At 40.7% G+C, this 15,000-nt stretch overlaps 1 protein-coding gene across 1 annotated transcript in view; it reads right to left on the reverse strand.

Annotated features, from left to right (window-relative positions):
• Window positions 1-14,950: 14,950 nt before the first annotated feature.
• The window catches only part of LOC138964182 (uncharacterized), a 2,270-nt gene continuing 2,220 nt past the window's right edge, over window positions 14,951-15,000 (reverse strand). Inside the window, exon 2 of the mRNA XM_070336070.1 lies at window positions 14,951-15,000. This exon is cut by the window's right edge and continues 1,101 nt beyond it. Coding sequence (XP_070192171.1) covers window positions 14,951-15,000 — 50 coding nt within the window.

Consider the following 15,000-nt stretch of genomic DNA (forward strand, 5'->3'; position numbering starts at 1 on the left):
GGTGGCCTTCAGATATGGAGGTTAGCTGCGAGATAAGCCAGCCTTGCCAGGACGAATAGGCAGTCGCGGACCAAATGGCGGTGCTTCCAGCAGGATGGGGCAGTGTAACAGGTGGCACTGTTACTCTCAAGAACCCCCCCCCCCCCCCTCGTCCGCCCCTGGACTGGACTCGACAGCCCTGTAAAGCCACCAGTCTAGGAGAAGGACCACTCCGATATAAAAACACGCCGAAGTCGGATGAGCTGGGCCATGTATGGCGCATGACGGCAGCTTAACGCAGCAACGCTCAAATGACAGACAACACTCACAAATGAATCACCTACAAACATGCTCTAAAGAAAAGAATAATTTCAGTGCAGTGCATCCAGTTAGGATATAAATGGAAAAAGAAACAGTCTGGACTCAGGATATCCTGTTGCTGTTTTCATGTGATAAACAAAACACACTCTTGAAATTATATAATCCCAGTGCATTCGTTTTGAAGGTAATTAAACCACATGGGAACAAAGCAAGTCATGATGAATCTCATCTGTTGGTGCCATTACAATCTACCTCCAATGCTAAACTCATTTGCGATAAACCAGTCCAACTCCGCGTGTCACAAAAGCGGAAACAAACTTTGTAAAAATGACTTGTTTTGCATGCAAAAGACATTACCCACTCCTTAAAAATCGCCAAAACAAAACAAAACGAACAAAATGAACGAAGACAATTTGACAAACGACGAACATTCATTCACATACAGTAGAAAGAGAGAAAGAAAAAGGAAGGGAAGGACGAGGGATTGATAAATGAACAATGTTTTCTCCTCCCCAAAGTCGCTGCAATCACAATTTTGCATCTTTAACTACCCGCGTTTGCGTCCATGGGTCTGGGGGGAGCGATTGTACGAACGTGGCGGCGGTTATTAGGCATTTCCCCCAAGAACACTCCGCCTAGCCCCTTTCTCTTCAAGCTATTGGACAGGCCCGCGACTGGCATAGCAATCGTTAAGGCGATAGTGACGACGAAGGAATTAAGAGGGAGGCGAGCTCATTTTTTCATTTTTCATTTTTCATGTTCATTACTTTATTGTCCCATCGCTGGGAAATTCGGGTCACTTCCTCCCAGTGGAAAGCTAGCAGCAACAGAGTCGCGCTACCCAGGTGTCTGCGTTTTTGGGTGGGATTAGTCACCTGCATTTATGGCAGAATGACCGAGGTCTTTTACGTGCCACAGTGGTTTGTTTGTTTGTTTGCTTAACGCCCAGCCGACCACGAAGGGCCATATCAGGGCGGTGCTGCTTTGACATATAGGCTAACGTGCGCCACACACAAGACAGAAGTCGCAGCACAGGCTTCATGTCTCACCCAGTCACATTATTCGCCACAGTGGTGACACGGGGTTGGATGCAGTATCTGAGTCTGCACATAAAGTTAACCTGTGTCCGTCCCAGCCCGGATTCGAACCTGCGACCGACGGGCGTAGTGGCGTGGTGGTAAGACGTCGGCCTCCTAATCGGGAGGTCGTGAGTTCGAATCCCAGTCGCTGCGGCCTGGTGGGTTAAGAGTGGAGATTTTTACGATCTCCCAGGTCAACTTATGTGCAGACCTGCTAGTGACTTAACCCCCTTCGTGTGTACACGCAAGCACAAGACCAAGTGCGCACGGAAAAGATCCTGTAATCCATGTCAGAGTTCGGTGGGTTATAGAAACACGACAATACCCAGCATGCCTCCCCCGAAATCGGCGTATGCTGCCTGAATGGCGGGGTAAAAACGGTCATACACGTAAAATTCCACTCGTGCTAAAAACATGAGTGAACGTGGGAGTCTAAGCCCATGAACGAAAAAGAAGAAGAAGAAAAACCTGCGACCCTAGGATCACAAGTCCAGTGCTCTACCAAGTGATCGAGCTACCAAGTGATCGAGCTACCAAGTGATCGAGCTACCAAGCTCTCTCCACGCTTGAAACCGAAAGGTCTGTTCTGCTAATGTTACTGTACGTTTATCATCGAATTGATTGTTACTGATCAAAGAGACAAGGCTTCACTGAGCTACGTTTTGTTTCTCTTGATTCTCTCACGCAGTAAAGAACGGGACGCTATAGTCAACAACGACACCAAGCAACTGGTATATTAGCTGACGAAAATAATAATTACAATGTATAAGTAACACCTCCGTTCATCCATGGTATCGCGTGGTATCTCGTCGAGACATATTTAAAAAATAAACTAACTTTCATGCATTGTTTGACGATCGAAACACAGATAAAGTCGCAGTTTGTAGGTTGACGCAATGAACCGGAACGACCTTCCATCGACGCCATAATTGGGTCAAATTTCCCTGGCTCCAATTCGAAACTGGGTCGTACGTCATCATTTCATTCAAGTTTTTCTTTTTCTTGTTACTGCGGCTGCGCAGGTTATTGCTCAGGGCAAAGGTCAAAGTTATTGCCTATTAAATGTGCTCACCAGAATAACAAAGACGGATGGTTGTGGGATATTGTATTTAAGAATACTATAATAGTCGCATCTTGATTGTCTTATTAAAGGCATACTAACGCACTCCCGTGTTTACAAAGTGTAGTTTGCCCATAATCGATGTCAAACGCACCATAAGACCATATAATGACGATACGTCACCATGCGCGGACCATAATACATGCATTACAGCTTGTTCTAGCCTCTGAAAAAGTGAGGATGTCAACAAAGCCGCGGTGTTCTCTCCCTTGCATCAACGTTACATGTGTTGCCAAATCTATAAATAGGACGATCAAGATCAAAATGAAAATTCAAATATCTCAACATTTAAGGGGTCCTGGACCACAATATTTTGCAGGGAACTTAATTTAGTCTGTCTCCAGCTGTTGGTAAAGCAATTAGCGTGTATAGTCATCGAGTACATATGGCTTTAAGAGATATTCACAGTTGTGTTTTGTAATTTGTTTTTGTGTTCTAGAGCTTCGAGCTCTTAAGTCAGAGTTTTCATTCGTATGTTGTAAACCTCTTACACCAAAATAGATCGGAGTTGTCTCATGACACCTATCGCCTTAAAGGCCATCTCCGCTGCTCTCTCACAGTGTAGGCAGTGAAGCGAGCATTACGATTGCGCCTTGCTCATAAACGTTTAACTGCCGTCGCACGTGCGTCCGAGACAAGCAACGTATTATCTTGTTTTGACGATTTTTTTCTTTAACTTTTTTATTTTTAGTATTTTTTGTAATGCAAATTTCTATGCTGTTGCTGCGGCTTCATGATGGAAGACACTTTGTTTGAGAACAAAGGAGAGAAGGGGGACAGAAGAATGCGGGGACGACAAATTGGCACAAGGATGTTTTTTTCTGTGTGTGTGTGTGTGTGTTTGTGTGTGTGTGTGTGTGCGTGCGTGTGTGTGTGTGTGTGTGTGTGCTTGTGTGTGCGTGTGTGCGTGTGAGAGAGAGAGAGAGAGAGAGAGAGAGAGAGAGAGGGAGAGAGAGAGAGAGAGAGAGAGAGAGAGAGAGAGAGAGAGAGACAGACAGACCATGAGACAGACAGACAGACCATGAGACAGACAGAGAGACAGAGACAGTAAAACAGAAAGAGACAGAGACAGAGAGAAACAGACTGACACACACGCAGACACTCACAGACAGACATAGACTGAGACAGACAGACAGAGCTAGACAGACACAAAAAGATGGACAGACGTACATACAAATATACAGACAGACGGACGGACGGACGGACGGACGGACGGACGGACGGACGGACGGACGGACGGACGGACAGACAGGCAGACAGACAGACAGACAGACGAACGAACGGACAGACAGACAGACGAACGGGGAGACAGAGATAGCAAGAGACAAACAGACAGACAGACAGACAGACACACAGACAGACACACAAACATACAGACACACAGATCGACACACAGACACACAGAGACAGAGACAGATAGAGACATAGAGACATAGAGACATAGAGACATAGAGACATAGAGACAGGCAGGCCAAGGGAGAGAGGCAGGGAGACAGAGACAGAGCAGGGATCCAGAGTTACATCAGAACTGGTTGTCAGTTTGCTTGATCGAAGCCTTTCACATTCGGGTTAGAACTCTCATTTTGCAGACTCATCAGGCAGCTATTCGCTCTCTGCACAAAACTCGCTTCCCGTTGAGAACTCGGTCAGCACAAACGCAAAAACTGACCAAATTTAATTCAGCTACCAAATGTAAGTCAGTTTGCGCAACAATACGAACAAATGTTCAGCTTCCCTAGAAAGGCAAGACTCTCTTATAAAATATACATGCAAGACACGTCTATTCTACATCTGGTCTAATTCCTAATTTGTAGAAAAAGCGAACCTCTCTAGTCAATCCCGAACAAGCGCTTCGGGGAAATACACAGGCAAAATGTTTTCCAAATTTCAGACAGCTACCAAACTTAACACACTTTACGTAACAATACAAACAAGAGGAACAGACGTAGACAGGCATAGAAAGCCAAACCTCTCCCATTAAATATATACGCAAAACACGTCCATTCTACATCCGGTTCTTAATTTGTAGAAGAAAAAAACATTTTTTTGTAAAACCTAAAACAGTGCCTCAGTCAAAACACGCATGCACTAACTATTCACATTTGAGTCAGCTACCAAATGTAAATTAGTTTTCACAACAATACAAACACGTCTTCAACTGCCGTAGAAAGCAAAAGACTCTCTCCTAAAAATGTACATGTATAATACGTCAATTTTATATCTTGTTCATAATTAGTACAGAAAAAGGAATCAACCTCGTAAATCCAAAAGCAGTGCTTAGTGGATATAGGCTTACCCCCGGACAAAATGTCAAAATTTCAGACAGCTATCAAATGTTACGCAGTTTGCCTAACAATACAGACAATACGAAAAATGTTTTACCTGCCATAGACAGCCAGAGCTAGCCCATCAATTTTATACTCTAAACAAATTCATTTTTCATCCGGTTGTTGAAAATAGAGTATCGTTTGAAAATTCTCAAAATAGTTTAAGGAATATACGCAAATAACAACTGCCCAGATCTGAACCAGCTACCAAATGTAAAAAGAACTTTACACAATACGAACAAATGTAAAACTGCCACGAAAAGGCAGGATTCCGTCGTAAAGTCTATATGCGACATATGTCTATGGTATATACCCGGATCCTAAATTATAGACAAAAAGAATCGTGTTATTAAATCAAAAAACAGTGCTAAATGGAAAATACATGTGCTTAAAAGTGCAAAGCTTCCAAAACTAAAGCTACTGAAACGCAGTTTACACAATCAAAAAACATAAAATAAAATCCCAGTTTACACAACAATACGAACACATTTAAAACTGACATAAAATGCCAAGACTATGTATGACGGCTTACTAGTGCCAAAACCTGGGGTTATCATTATCACGTGAAAATTACAGATTAAGTAAATTACTTATTTTCACGTGAAAAGTACTAATTTTCAGTTTTAGCTCTAGCAATCCGACAGGAAGCGAGCCAAAACTGAAAATTAGTAATTTTCACGTGAAAAGAAGTAATTAACACGTGCAAATAAGTAATTAACACGTGAAAATTAGTAATTTTCACAACATAATTGTAATTTTCTCGTGATAATTACAATTATGTAGTTCTGGCACTAGTTAGCCGTCATCACTATGTCTTGAAGTCTGCATGTGACACACGTCCGTGCTACATCTGCTTCCTAATTTGTCTGTGAGGAAGAGAGCAGCTTGCAGACGAAGTGTGTTGATGGGGGCACAGAGTGACTAGCAGAGTTCTATTTTCCCTGTCCAGACGGGATGTTATTGGTTTTCAAGGACCCAGTAGATGGAAGGGACGAAGTCATGAAGTGTACTTGTTGCCGTCCCACGTGCTTGTCAAGGGGAAGGTCCTTGGGCGGCGTTAAACCCGTCCTTAATTAAACACGAAGTCGACTTGGCGAAACTTCGCGAAGTCTTTATACCGAAAACCCGCAGCTACGGCGAAATACTGTGTACCCTCCTTCGTTTCGCATGTTTTGACAAGCGAAGCTACGCCGTAGCTCTGCGACGAAGTTGTTCTTTTTGTCAGAAGAGTGCTTTTTGATTCAAGATGGACGTATAAATGACACTCGAAAGAGCAGAGTTCATTCCCTTGGACTTCGCGAAGCTATGCTGAAAGAGGTTCAATTAAGGGACAAACTCTCGTTCCGGAAGCTTCGCGAAGTAAGTTACGCGTAGTCGATTTCGTCCCAATTAAGGACAGGCTTTAGACGATGGCTGCGTATGGCGACGTACCAGAACTACACGCAAATGTTTTCTTCAGATATCAAGGAAAGGTTTTGTATGACAGAGTCAGACAGGCGCAGTGGCGTAGTGGATACAACATCGGCCCCCTATGGCGACAAAGCAGAACTACACGCACATTTGTTCTTCAGGACAGGTGTTATACGACAGAGTCCGGCGGGCGCAGTGGTATAGTGGATAAGACTTCGGCCTCGTAATCAGAAGGTCGTGAGTTCAGATCCCGGCCGCGGCCGCCTGGTGGGTTAAGGGTGGAGATTTTTTCGATCTCAAAGGTCAACTTTTGTGCAGACCTGCTAGTGCCGTATCCTCCGTCGTGAGTACACGCAAGCACAAGACCAAGTGCGCACGGAAAAGATCCTGTAATCCATGTCAGAGTTCGGTGGGTTATAGAAACACAAAAATACCCAGCATGCTTCCCCTCGAAATCGGCGTATGCTGCCTGAATGGCGGGGTAAAAACGGTCATACACGTACAAATCCACTCGTGCAAAAAAACATGCGTGAACGTTAAAGTTTCAGCGTATGAACGAAGAATAATAATGAGAAAACAAAATGTCTCTATTTCCATGTCTTTGTCTCTCTCCTTCTTTCTCTAACTTTCTCTCTCTTTCTTTTTTTCTTCTCTCTCTCTCTCTCTCTCTCTCTCTCTCTAACTCTCTCACTCCCTCTCTCGCTTTGTCTCTTTCTCCACAGTAGTTCTATGAATACTGTATCTAGTTGTGTTGTACAATCTCAGTAACAAAATTATTTAAATTCTCTAAATTATACGTGCAACAAGCGTAAGTGATAGTTATGCAAACCAATCTCCTGGCACATGAGAGAACAATTAAAATGAGCAAGCGACTAGCTTTCATCCTCTACACAATCGTCTGACACTCGTTTAACAATCGTCTGACACTCGTTTAACAATTGCTTCAGATCAGTTTGCTTTTAACCTAAGAGAAGACGATTCGAAATGGAACAAAGAACAGATTGTGAAATGGTATAAAACCAAAAGTTAAGATAATGCAATAGCATTCAATTATCGTTCTTGATAGTTATTGAGGGTGACGGGAAAAGCAGAGCTAGTGCGTAAAACAGACTTCCGGTCGCCACAGATGTGAAAGTGTAGGCCCTATAACGTCATTTTGTGTACATTTCCAACAAAGCGAAATGGTTCTCAATGTTAACACGGCTTCATTTTGTAAACAACCGAAAATATAATGTATTATTTGAGACCAAACTACCTGCGAAACACATAAGGTCATTTCCTCCATCTCGCTCTCATTCTCATACAATTTTGAGAAACTCTTAGTCCTAATAACATTATAATGAGTATACATATAACATCGTGCACTATACCGTTTGGCAGAACATGCTTCGTCCTTCTTAGATAAACCTGCACAGGTTCATTTTTAGACTGAACACGACCGGAGCATCATATTCTCTTGGGGAGATGTGCAATTACGTTAGAAATACAAAATGATGGCAGTGTCCGCATGGTATTTACGATATCCATCATGTTAATATAATGTGTCGGTTGTGTGATGACCGCAGAAAAATTACCGATATCAAGCCCTATCTCAAATGTACTGTTGACGGGCGCTGTGGTGGGTTGGTAAGATGTCGGCCTCCTAATCAGAAGGTCGAGGGTTCGAATCCCGGCCGCGGCCGCCTGGTGGGTTAAGTGTGGAGATTGTTCCGATCTCCCAGGTCAACTTATGTGCAGACCTGCTAGTGGCTTATCCCCCTTCGTGTGTACACGCAAGCACAAGACCAAGTGCGCACGGAAAAGATTCTGTAATCCATGTCAGAGTTCGGTGGGTTATAGAAACACGAAAATACCCAGCATGCTTCCTCCGAAATCGGCGTATGGCTGCCTAAATGGCGGGGTAAAAACGGTCATACACGTAAAATTCCACTCGTGCAAAAACACGAGTGTACGGGGGAGTTTCAGCCCACGAACGCAGAAGAAGAAGAAGAAGATATACTGTTTGCTTCTAAAAAGTCAAGTCAAAGTATATACTTAGCTCATTTGATGTTAAGACACATTCACAGCGATGGCACTGGCATCCATGATCAAAACCGATATTCTTTACACGTTCCAACCTTTGTTCTGTCAAAAACGTGTAACTCGGTTACGCCTAGAAGTATAAACAAGTCTAAAACACAGCCAGCGGTTGCATATTTGTTGGAGAAGCAGGTACAATTAACACTCAACCGGTATGTAAGACCGGTTACCAATAACTCTTCCGGTAACAATTGCCTCGCAGGCATCTTGCAAGCGAGTGTCATGGACGGTTTTGAGATAAGTGCACTAAGTGTCTGTCCACTTAAAATATAACTCATGTACTGTAAATGTAAAGTTTTGTTTTGTCAATAATGACACGATCCAATAACCTAACATTCATCTGTTTGATTCTGAATTTTGGAACATTAGCCGTCTATCTGGTTTTAGATTTCTCACGGAAATATATCGGACATTTCCGGTTAACGCGATTTGTATGAAAAGATTCAACGTTTTGAACGAGTAAGAATAAAAAAATTCACATCCACACTGTTTCCCTGCAACTCTTACGAACATTACCGCCCTGATTATGTTGCATGAATGATTCTTCAAAATCAATCATTGCGGTCGAGCGTGTTTGGAATTCTAGACTGTCCGTTCTGTTTGCTTTTGATTTTCAATGAACACAAACCCAAATACTCTCAGATTCTCTTTGCATGAATCTCTGTCCTTTCTCTGTGGTGGATTTTCGTTCAACAATCAATACACGTTTTTACATACAAAAAAGTTGAACAGAAAATCAATGATAATCAAGCAAACACACAAATGTGTACGCGACAGAAATTTCGATAATGCATAGTGGCCTTGTTATTATTTTTTTTTATTCAGAAAAGGCATTGTGTGAGTGTGATTTTGGCCTCTTTTTACATTTAGTCAAGTTTTGACTAAATGTTTTAACATAGAGGGGGAATCGAGACGAGGGTCGTGGTGTGTGTGTGTGTGTGTGTGTGTGTGTGTGTGTGTGTGTGTGTGTGTGTGTGTGTGTGTGTGTGTGTGTGTGTGTGTGTGTGTGTATGTGTGTGTCTGTGCGTGTGTGTGTGTTTGTAGAGCAATTCAGAGTAAACTACTGGACCGATCTTTATGAAATTTTACATGAGAGTTACTGGGTATGATATCCCCAGAAATTGTTTTCATTTTTTCGATAAATGTCTTTTATGACGTCATATCCGGCTTTTTGTAAAAGTTGAGGCGGCACTGTCACACCCTCAATTTTCAATCAAATTGGTTGAAATTTTGGTCAAGTAATCTTCGACAAAGCCCGGACTTCGATATTGCATTTCAGCATGGTGGCTTAAAAATTAATTAATGAGTTTGGTCATTAAAAATCTGAAAATTGTAAAAAAAAATATTTTTTTTATAAAACGATCCAAATTTACGTTTATTTTATTCTCCATCATTTTCTGATTCCAAAAACATATAAATATGTTATATTCGGATTAAAAACAAGCTCTGAAAATTAAATATATAAAAATTATTATCAAAATTAAATTGCCTTTGCCATGAGCGGTGGACTGACGATGCTACGAGTATACGGTCTTGCTGAAAAATGGCATTGCGTTCAGTTCATTCTGTGAGTTCGACAGCTACTTGACTAAATATTGTATTTTCGCCTTACGCGACTTGTTACATTTAGTCAAGTTATGACTAAATGTTTTAACATAGAGGTCGTGGTGTATGTGTGTGTGTGTGTGTGCGTGCGTGTAGAGCGATTCAGACCAAACTACTGGACCGATCTTTATGAAATTTAACATGAGAGTTCCTGGGTATGATATCCCTACACGTTTGTTTCGTTTTTTTAATAATTGTCTTTGATGACGTCATATCCGGCTTTTCGTGAAAGTTGAGGCGGCACTGTCACGCCCTCATTTTTCAACCAAATTGGTTGAAATTTTGGTCAAGTAATCTTCGACGAAGCCCGGACTTAGGTATTGCATTTCAGCTTGGTGGCTTAAAATTTAATTAATGACTTTGGTCATTAAAAATCTGAAAATTGTAAAAAAAATTTTTTTTATAAAACTATCCAAATTTACGTTCATCTTATTCTCCATCATTTGCTGATTCCAAAAACATATACATATGTTATATTTGGATTAAAAACAAGCTCTGAAAATTAAAAATATAAAAATTATTATCAAATTTTTTTTTCGAAATCAATTTAAAAACACTTTCATCTTATTCCTTGTCGGTTCCTGATTCCAAAAACATATAGATATGATATGTTTGGATTAAAAACACGCTCAGAAAGTTAAAACGAAGAGAGGTACAGAAAAGCGTGCTATCCTTCTCAGCGCAACTACTACCCCGCTCTTCTTGTCAATTTCACTGCCTTCGCCATGAGCGGTGTACTGACGATGCTACGGTCTTGCTGAAACATTGCATTGCGTTCAGTTTCATTCTGTGAGTTCGACAGCTACTTGACTAAATGTTGTATTTTCGCCTTACGCGACTTGTTACATTTTGTCAAGTTTTGACTAAATGTTTTAACATAGAGGGGGAATCGAGACGAGGGTCGTGGTGTATGTGTGTGTGTGTGTGTGTCTGCGTGTGTGTGTGTGTGTGTATGTGTGTGTATGTGCGTGTGTGTGTGTAGAACAATTCAGAGTAAACTACTGGACCGATCTTTATGAAATTTTACATGAGAGTTACTGGGTATGATATCCCCAGAAATTGTTTTCATTTTTTCGATAAATGTCTTTTATGACGTCATATCCGGCTTTTTGTAAAAGTTGAGGCGGCACTGTCACACCCTCAATTTTCAATCAAATTGATTGAAATTTTGGCCAAGCAATCTTCGACAAAGGCCGGACTTCGGTATTGCATTTCAGCATGGAGGCTTACAAATTAATGAGTGAGTTTGGTCATTAAAAATCTCAAAATTGTAATTAAAATTATTTTTTTTATGAAACGATTCAAAATTACTTTTATTTTATTCTGCATCATGTTATGATTCCAAAAACATATAAATATGTTATATTCGGATTAAAAACAAGCTCTGAAAATTAAACATATAAAAATTATGATTAAAATTAAATTTCCGAAATGGTTTTAAAAACTATTTCACCTTATTCCTTGTTGGTTCCTGATTCCAAAAACATATAGATATGATATGTTTGGATTAAAAACACGCTCAGAAAGTTAAAACAAGTCGCGTAAGGCGAAAATACAATATTTAGTCAAGTAGCTGTCGAACTCACAGAATGAAACTGAACACAACGCAACGCAGCAAGACCGTATACTCGTAGCATCGTCACTCCACCGCCCGTGGCAAAGGCAGTGTCCGTGGAATTGACAAGAAGAGCGGGGTATTCGTTGCGCTGAGAAGGATAGCACGCTTTTCTGTACCTCTCTTCGTTTTAACTTTCTGAGCGTGTTTTTAATCCAAACATATCATATCTATATATTTTTGGAATCAGGAACCGACAAGGAATAAGATGAAAGTGTTTTTAAATTGATTTCGAAAAAAAAATTTTGATAATAATTTTTATATATTTAATTTTCAGAGCTTGTTTGTAATCCGAATATAACATATTTATATGTTTTTGGAATCAGCAAATGATGGAGAATAAGATAAACGTAAATTTGGATCGTTTTATAAATTTTTATTTTTTTTTACAATTTTCAGATTTTTAATGACCAAAGTCATTAATTAATTTTTAAGCCACCAAGCTGAAATGCAATACCGAAGTCCGGGCTTCGTCGAAGATTACTTGACCAAAATTGCAACCAATTTGGTTGAAAAATGAGGGCGTGACAGTGCCGCCTCAACTTTCACGAAAAGCCGGATATGACGTCATCAAAGACATTTATCAAAAAAATGAAAAAAACGTATGGGGATTTCATACCCAGGAACTCTCATGTCAAATTTCATAAAGATCGGTCCAGTAGTTTAGTCTGAATCGCTCTACACACACACACAGACAGACAGACAGACAGACAGACACACGCACATACACCACGACCCTCGTTTCGATTCCCCCTCGATGTTAAAATATTTAGTCAAAACTTGACTAAATATAACGAAGAGAGGTAGAGTAAAGCGTGCTATGAAGCACAGCGTAATCGCTACTGCGCCAAACAGGCTCGTCACTTTCACTGCCTTTTGCACTAGCGGCGGACTTCGTTCAGTTTCATTCTGTGAGTTCCACAGCTTGACTAAATGTAGTAATTTCGCCTTACGCGACTTGTTATATTCAATTTTTACATTTAGTCAAGTTTTGACTAAATGTTATAACATAGACGGGGAATCGAGACAAGGGTCGTGGTGTATGTATGTGTGTGTGTGTATGTGTGTGTGTGTGTGTGTGTGTGTGTGTGTGTGTGTGTGTGTGTGTGTGTGTGTGTGTGTGTGTGTGTGTGTGTATGTGTGTGTGTATATTGATTCCGAGGAAACTACTGGGCCGATCTTCATGAAACTGTACATAAACCTTCTTCTAAATGATATCCCCGGACCAGGTTTTCTTTCCTTTATGGATAAATGTCTTTGATGACGTCATATCCGGCTTTTAATGAAATTTGAGGATGCACTGTCACGCTCTCATTTTTTAACTAAATTGGTTGAAATTTTGGTCAAGTAATCTTAGACAAAGCCCGGACTTTGGTATTGCATTTCGGCTTGGAGGCTTACAAATTAATGAATGAGTTTGGTCATTAACAATCTGAAAATTGTAATTAAAATTATGTTTTTATGAAACGATCCAAAAATAATTTCTTCTTATTTGTCATCATTTTCTAATTCCAAAAACATATAGATATCAATCAATAAATGAGTCTTATATCGCGCATATTCCGTGGGTACAGTTCTAGGCGCTCTGCAGAGATGCCGTGTGAGATGAAATTTTATACGGCCAGTAGATTGCAGCCATTTCGGCGCATATTTACCTTTCACGGCCTATTATTCCAAGTCACACGGGTATAGGTAGACAATTATTAACTGTGCCTAAGCAATTTGTAGTAATTTCGCCTTCCGCGACATGTCTTTTGAATCTAGCTTGTTAACAAAGAAAGATATCTGGAAGCAATACTTTTTTTATTTTCATTTAAAAAAAAAGAAGAGTTTTTAAAACTTTTTAATTGAAGCTTAGATTTATTCTTTTTGGCGAAAAACCGACGACAAAGATTTGTTTGATTTTATTTTATAGAAAATAATTGTTTATCCTTCACGTACTCAGACCAGGAACTCGAAGCGTGTTTCGGAGAAATGTGTTTGTTTGTTTGTTTGTTTGCTTAACGCCCAGCCGACCACGAAGGGCCATATCAAGGCGGTGCTGCTTTGACATAATTATAACGTGCGCCACAAGACAGATGTCGCAGCACAGGCCTCATGTCTCACCCAGTCACATTATTCTGACACCGGACCAACCAGTCCTAGCACTAACACCATAATGCCAGACGCCAGGCGGAGCAGCCACTAGATTGCCAATTTTAAAGTCTTAGGTATGACCCGGCCAGGGTTCGAACCCACGACCTCCCGATCACGGGGCGGACGCCTTACCACTAGGCCAACCGTGCCGGTTTTCGGAGAAAGAAAAAGCTGAGGTTAAGTAGTGATACCAAGTGTGATTTGTTTTTACATTTAGTCAAGTTTTGACTAAATGTTTTAACATAGAGGGGGAATCATTGAGCATGATTAATATATGCGTACGATAGCAAATTAGGCAATAGCCACCGCCATTTGACATGTTGAGGTTGTAAGTAAACATTTTTCTCATGTTTTGTGATTGAATGGAAACCGAATCGCGAAGCGATGAGGTTTTCATTCCAATCACAAAACATGAGAAAAATGTTTACTTACAACCGAAACATGTCAAATGGCGGTGGCTATTTCCATTCTACTTTACTCACCAACAGTGGAACTCGATCTTGCTGAATGACACACTGGGAAAAACGTTCCTTTCCATAAAAATGTCATTGCTTTCGTCGACTATTTACCTCACGTACCTTTTTTCCACACTGCGCAGCTGATTCATTGACATTGAGGCTATCCTGAATATGTTACACAGCGAGAACTGACACTATTGTTAAGAATAGGAACTGAAGTATTTGTTTTTCATTTCTAAACTTTGTTGGTCATGATCACGTTCCAAAAATATTCATGTCGCCAAACGAACAGGACGTGACGTCGATTTGCCTTTTCATTCACTACAATACTCTTCCGGTCTCGGCTACAGGTATTTGTTTTGTTTCTGTTTCAGTGAAGCAAGTAAACAAAAAATAAAGTGTTTGCGCATGTCTGTTTGTTTATCGAGACCATTATGACGTATGTATTTGTCGTCTGCGAATTTAGCACACAGAGAGATAGAGAAAGTGAGAGATGAGGCAGCGTTCGCAAACTGAACAGATGCAAAGACGCTGCGTTTGCAACGTAAAATAATACAAAAGATATTGTTTTCCATGTTTATTGGATCATTCAAAGTCAACGCCATGAACATGAAGAAATTGGAGCAGATTCGTTCAGACAGTCGCATCAACAACAGAAATTATGTGGGCTTGAAAAGCAAAAAAAAAAACAAAAAAAAACCAACGAAAACAAACCCCAACAACTGAAGAAGCTCTGTGGGGAAAAAACACCTACACATACAACGCCAACCCTGAGCCAGTCAGGAGAACAACTATTTCGGAATTCTGGGATTATATCATCATCATGTGCTGTGGTAGTGGACATTCACCACGCTGTTGGTAATGTTCATCA

Source organism: Littorina saxatilis, linkage group LG4 (genome assembly GCF_037325665.1).
Source record: "Littorina saxatilis isolate snail1 linkage group LG4, US_GU_Lsax_2.0, whole genome shotgun sequence".
In the NCBI taxonomy this organism is placed as follows: domain Eukaryota; kingdom Metazoa; phylum Mollusca; class Gastropoda; order Littorinimorpha; family Littorinidae; genus Littorina; species Littorina saxatilis.